General features: G+C 38.6%; 1 protein-coding gene across 1 annotated transcript in view; it reads left to right on the forward strand.

Moving 5' to 3' along the window:
• The window catches only part of Spink5 (serine peptidase inhibitor Kazal type 5), a 60,623-nt gene that overhangs the window by 31,834 nt on the left and 22,789 nt on the right, over positions 1-6,000 (forward strand). The window contains exons 15-16 of the mRNA XM_031365605.1: positions 3,474-3,601; positions 5,566-5,647. Of these exons, the coding sequence (XP_031221465.1) occupies positions 3,474-3,601; positions 5,566-5,647 (210 nt within the window). The remainder of the gene's footprint in view (positions 1-3,473; positions 3,602-5,565; positions 5,648-6,000) is intronic.

Genomic DNA, 6,000 nt, shown 5'->3' on the forward strand with positions numbered 1-6,000 from the left:
ATGAAGGATAGCTCGGCAATAACCTCAGTTCCTGTGGAAAAGCTTGCTCCTGAGGCTCACTGAATTTCTTCCCTAGGTGTTACATGCTGCAGCATACAGAACAACAAAAGTACAGGCATATCTGCTGATATCTACCAAAATGTTCTGCTTTATTCTAAAGGCCAATTATAAACATCCTCAGTGATGGTACACTGCTATACATGCCAAGACTATCTCAAACTCTTTTTCTTCTTTAAAAATGTAATTTCCCTTTATTCTTGGGAATTTCATATAGTATTCAATAAAATGTGATTTTTCCCATCCCCCCTCTCTCCCTCCCACTGTATGTTGTATAGCACATCTTCCTAGAAGCTTCATGTCTTTCATTTGTTCTGATAATCCCCTAAATCCATGTGGGGCTGCCCATATATTCATGAGTACAGGACTGTTCATAGGAATAGATATACCAGTGACTAGATCATCAAAGAAGAATGATTATCTCTCCCTCAGGAACTATCCACTGCCAGTGACTTCTCCTTAATCAGGGTGAAGCCTAGAGAAAACCTTGTCCAACTATACAGGAATTTTGACTGGCTGGATCTTGTGCAGGCAACTACAGCTACTATGAGTTCATGGATGTGATGACCATGGTGTAGTCAGCAGACATCATTTTAGAGTAGACCTTCCTATTTTGAGAGCTCATACAAAATTTTTTCCACCTCCTCTTTGGTGGTGTGCCCCAAGCAGTGGCAGGGAGGAAGTTAAATAATGAAGATGTTCCATTTAGGGTCAAACATTCAGTTTCTTATTGTGGGTACTTTGGACAATTATGTTTTCCTACTGCAAAAAGAAGCTTCTATTACCAATGTTGAAGTTATCTTGACTTTATGAGTTTAAACAGCTGTTTAGAGTCTAGCTTGACACTGTGGACACATTGAAATAGCAAAAGCAGGTTCTACCCTAGATCCTGTTATTTTCTTAGCCATTGGATTTTGACCAGGTTGATAGAATAAAATTCTTTGCTGTTGAACAAGCTTCATATCCAATCAGTAAGGAGTTATTCTATAACGGTTCTGACATTATTCCTTTCACCAATGTGTCCATCTTGTCTGGCAGGTGTGTATTCTAGCATGTAAATTGAGCACTGGGTAAGACCATTGACTTTTTTCTTCATAAACCTAGAAGCATTCTCTGGTACAATGAAAGTAGGCAACAGAAAGGAAGTTTCCAAGTCTGCTTGAGACTAATCTTCCATTTCTTGTAGCCAATGTGTGTGGTATCTTTAGCAATAGTCTTGGAATGTAGTTATTATAATTAGCTAAGAGCAATGACAGTGGACTGTATTAATTTGAAGATTTCTGGGGCCTCCCTAGTCAATAACTCAAAGAGAGGTATATCATGATTTGTACTGTACTGTATTGTTTGCAACATTGTTTATTTATACAAGATAATTCTATCCCAATTATTTGGATAAAATGTTATATTTCAAAATTAGCTTACTCACAACTGGGTTTCCATGATGCTTTCTCACATTTAGCTGTTCTTAATCTACCTACTCCACCCTCTCACCAACGTCATGCCCAGGCCCCATGTATGCTTCATTAACACCAAATAATCCATCCTCTTCTGCTTTATTGTATATATTCTACTGTTCCTCCAATTGTTTGTTTAATTGGGTAGTAAGGTAGTGAGCCTATATATGGTTTTCACACAGTTTCCCTTGGGTTTAGCCCTCCCCCATTCTGTGGTTTCTCATACATACCTGTGCCCTTTCTGGAGAAAGCACTTTAACACTCAGGATTCAACTACTCTATTTTTGCTTTACCTACAGTATACTGCCTCCCTTTCTCAATGTTTACTCCTGCCAAAGGCCCATTTCTCTTTACCTGGTTTCTTTTTTTTGCAACATAATAATATATATATATGTATATATGTATATATGTATATATATATGATCTATCTTATATGTGGACCATAGCTTCATATATGATTAAGTTGTATTTGAAGCTTAATCATATATGATTAAGTTGTATTTGAAGCTATGGTCCACATATAAGATAGATACTGCATTTTTCTTTCAGGCCCCAAGTTACCTCATTCACTATAAATATTCTTCTTTCTTCTTCCATCATTTACCCAACTGGTTTCAGTTTTCTTTACATCAGAGTAAACCATTGTTCGCATGAGCTCTTGATAAGCAATTTGTTCTTAGTGATTTATTGCGATATTATTATTGTTCTTTAAGATGATGAGAATCATTGAACATTATTTATTACTCATAGTAAGAAAAGATACAGGAAATGAAGTAACTGCTTTTTAATTAATTATTTAATTTTACATTCCAAAAGTTACCCCCCAAGAGTTCTTCACCACATCCCTTCCTCCCTTTTGCCTCTGAGAGGGTGCTCCACCATCTATGCACACCCACCCCACGCAGGGCATTCCCCTTCCCTGCACCATTAAGTCTCTGCAGGATTAGGCTCATCCTCTCCCACTGAGGCCAGACAAGACAATCCTCTTCTACATAGATTCCAGGGGCCACAGACTAGCTCATGTATGCTCTTTGATCGGTAGCTCAGTCTCTGGGAGCTCCCAGGGGTCTAAGTCACTTGATACTGTTGGTCTTTCTATGGGGTTGCCCTCCCTGTCAGCTCCTCCAGTCCTTCTGCTAACTCTTCTGTGGGGGCCTCTGACCTCAGCCCAATGGTTGGCTGTATCTACATCTTTATCAGTCAGCTGCTGGTAGAACCTCTCAAAGGACAGCTATGCAAGTCTCCTATCTGCAAGCCTGACATAACATCAGTAATAGTGGCAGGGTTTGTTGACTACCATGGGATAGATCCCAAGTTGGGCCAGTCATTGGATGGCCTTTCCTTCAGTCTCTGCTCCATTGTTGTCACTGAATTTCTCTTGATACAAACAATTCTGGGTCAAAATTTTTGAAGGTGGATTGGTGACCCTATCCCTCCACTGAGGTCCTGTCAATCTACTGAAAGTGATCTTTTCAGGTTCCATCTCTCCACTGTTGGACATTTCCACTAAGGTCATCCCACTGAGCTCTGAGAGCCTCTCACATTCCAGATCTCTGGGACTTTCTAGAGGTTCCCTCTGTACTCCACCCTGAGCAGCTACATATTTTCATTCACTCTCCTGGCCCTCTAGGCTTCTCTCCTGCCCCACTTTACCTGATCTTGCCCCCTTTTCCCTTCCACCTCTTTTCTCCCACCATAGTGGGAGAAAATTATCCTCCCATGATAATTTTGTTCCCCTTTCTAAGTGGAATTGAAGCATTTTCACTTAGAAATTCCTTCTTGTTAAACTTCTTACAGTCTGTGAGTTGTATCATGGGTATTCTGTACCTTTTGGCTAATATCCACTTATCAATGAGTACATACCATGCATGTACTTTTGGGCCAGCATTACCTTACTCAGAATGATATTCTCTAGTTCTATCCATTTAAATGCTTTATGACATATTTTTTTTTATCTTCTAGGAAATGTGCAGTGAGTTCCGGAACCAAGCAAAAAATGGAATGCTCATGTGCACCAGAGAAAATGACCCTGTTGTTGGGCCAGATGGAAAAACACATTCAAACAAGTGTGCAATGTGTGCGAGTGTGTTGTGAGTATTTACCCTCGTATCTCCATGTATTCATGTACCATTATTCTTGCCTGAGTTTGAGATTCCAAAGTGCACCATAGATTGTATACTAGAAAAATCTTAAAAGCAGATGGACATCATATTAAGCAATATATTATAATAAAATGACATTTTTATTTACTTATCCTTCTGCCTTCTAATTATGTGAAGTGGCTAGATTCAGCACTGAATGTTTATAATACTTGAGTGTCTTAATCTACAACAAAGAAAAAGAACAAGTCTCAAATTGTATCAGGTGCTTTTCTTGACCTCTCTCATGTCTGATAGTCTGGGATTCTGTAAATATATTCAGATATGGGTTCAAAAATGTGTGGAGAATGGTGAGGCTGGTATATCAGAATTGTTACAATACCTGACCAGTAAGTGGAATAATCCTTTGCGGCTATTCCTGCTCTCTATCAGTGAGGTGCCTTGGTGGAGAATAAAGACCTTAAGAGACAAATAGGCTCCTAAACTGTCTGTCAAACTATTCTAGGCCTTATAGGATTTTCTTTTCCCAATTGCTGTGAGTCAACTTATTGCTAGGGTTCTCTTACATGGGATAGTATAGAAGGTGTCCTACTCCACTTTTATACTGCAGTTGTAATTTCAACCCATGAAGATCCAGGAGCTACCATTTGAATTGATTATAAAACTAATATCCTCCAATGAGTCACCTCAAAATAAATGGTGAAAGATTACATTCAAGTTATAGGCCCAGAATTCTTGTACTGTGTCATTCTGCTCCCCTTATCTTCAAAGTATTATTTATGTAAAACACAAAGTTATTAATTATCTCAATCTTCTCAGACTGGTCCATCCTTAAGAACATGTCTATAATTCCTTAACAAGAGAGACTGAGAGCAAGTAGATCAATAGAGTAAGGAATGGCCTAAGGTTCACGAAATAGCAGTTTTGTCTCATTTGCTCTCATTGATAGTGATCATCAGATATGGTGGATGTTAATAACGAGTTTTGACATGTTATATGCCGGTAGGAAATGAGAAGAAATGAAATAGACTTATTGGTGCTCCTTGAATCTCAGCACTCCGAAGGTTAGAGAAGAAAAAATCTCAGCCTCGGCTACATGGCAAGATAATTATCTAAAAACAACAGCAAAACCAGAACCAAAACAAAGCAAAACCTAGAATATTTGGCTTGTTACAGAGATCATAAAGCTCACTGTTGAATCTTATTGGACTTATCATGTCTACAACTAAAATTTGAATTATAATATCATGAACTCTTCAAACATTCAATGTGTTATTTTAAAGTGAAGTTTTATTTATGTTATGATGCCTCTGTATCTGACTTATGATTCTTTGTTATCATTAATGATATCATAACTCCCCTGGAGAGAAACATTCATGATTTAGAAAAAAGAAATCAAAATAATCATGGCTCTTTATAGATTGAAGCCAGTGACTGATAAAAAAATATTATCAACAGCAGGTCTTGCACACTGATAAAAATGTTTGCTTTTGCATTTGTTATTACTTTTTGAGAAATGTAATATAGATAGCTTTCTTTGCATATTTTCCAAAATAATCATACCTCTTAGGACAAATCATTTTTCCTGAACATTTTTATATATTTACTTTTATCATCAATCATCATCATTCTCTCTCTCTCTCTCTCTCTCTCTCTCTCTCTCTCTCTCTCTCTCTCTCTCTCTGTGTGTGTGTGTGTGTGTGTGTGCACGTGCCATAGTGCACATAGAGAGCTACAAGGACAACTTTCTGGAGTTATTTCTCTTCTTCCATCATGGGTTCTAGGGACTGATCTTATGTCATCGGGATTGCACAAAAGACAGTTTACAGGCTGAGTCATCTCTCTCATCCAGTGTCCAGAAGACTTCTGAAATTTGATTGGAGGACATCCTCTTTCTTCTGGAAACATACCATAGTAGTGGGAGAGTTGAACTTAGTGTGTGTCTTCTATTGCAGCCTACTAGAAGAGGAAGAGAAGAAAACAGATGACAAAAAGGAGAAGGCTGAGGCTGGAAAGGCAAAGAGAGAAGCAGTAAAGGTATCTGCTTCAGGCCATCAGGCCAAACACACGCAGTCTTCAGGCTTCTGGGCCAAATCGCCAGTCCCAGCATCCTTAATGATTTTGCGAAGTGGAAACGTATATTTGATTCCTCATGTCTAACAAGTTATCTGTCTTCCTTATTGCATTTCTTTGTCCTTATTTCAGTTTCTGATGTTCTGCAAGCTGGACTTCAGGCTTTCATATACTCCTTTCCTAGAGCATTTCCTCATTTGGAAGCTATCCTATGTGGATAGTGGTAGTGATGGTGGTGGAGTTGTTGATGGTGGTGATCTCTCTCTCTCTCTTTCTCTCTCTCTCTCTCTCTCTCTCTCTCTCTCTCTCTCTCTCTC

This window comes from Mastomys coucha, unplaced genomic scaffold (assembly GCF_008632895.1).
Source record: "Mastomys coucha isolate ucsf_1 unplaced genomic scaffold, UCSF_Mcou_1 pScaffold13, whole genome shotgun sequence".
NCBI lineage: Eukaryota > Metazoa > Chordata > Mammalia > Rodentia > Muridae > Mastomys > Mastomys coucha.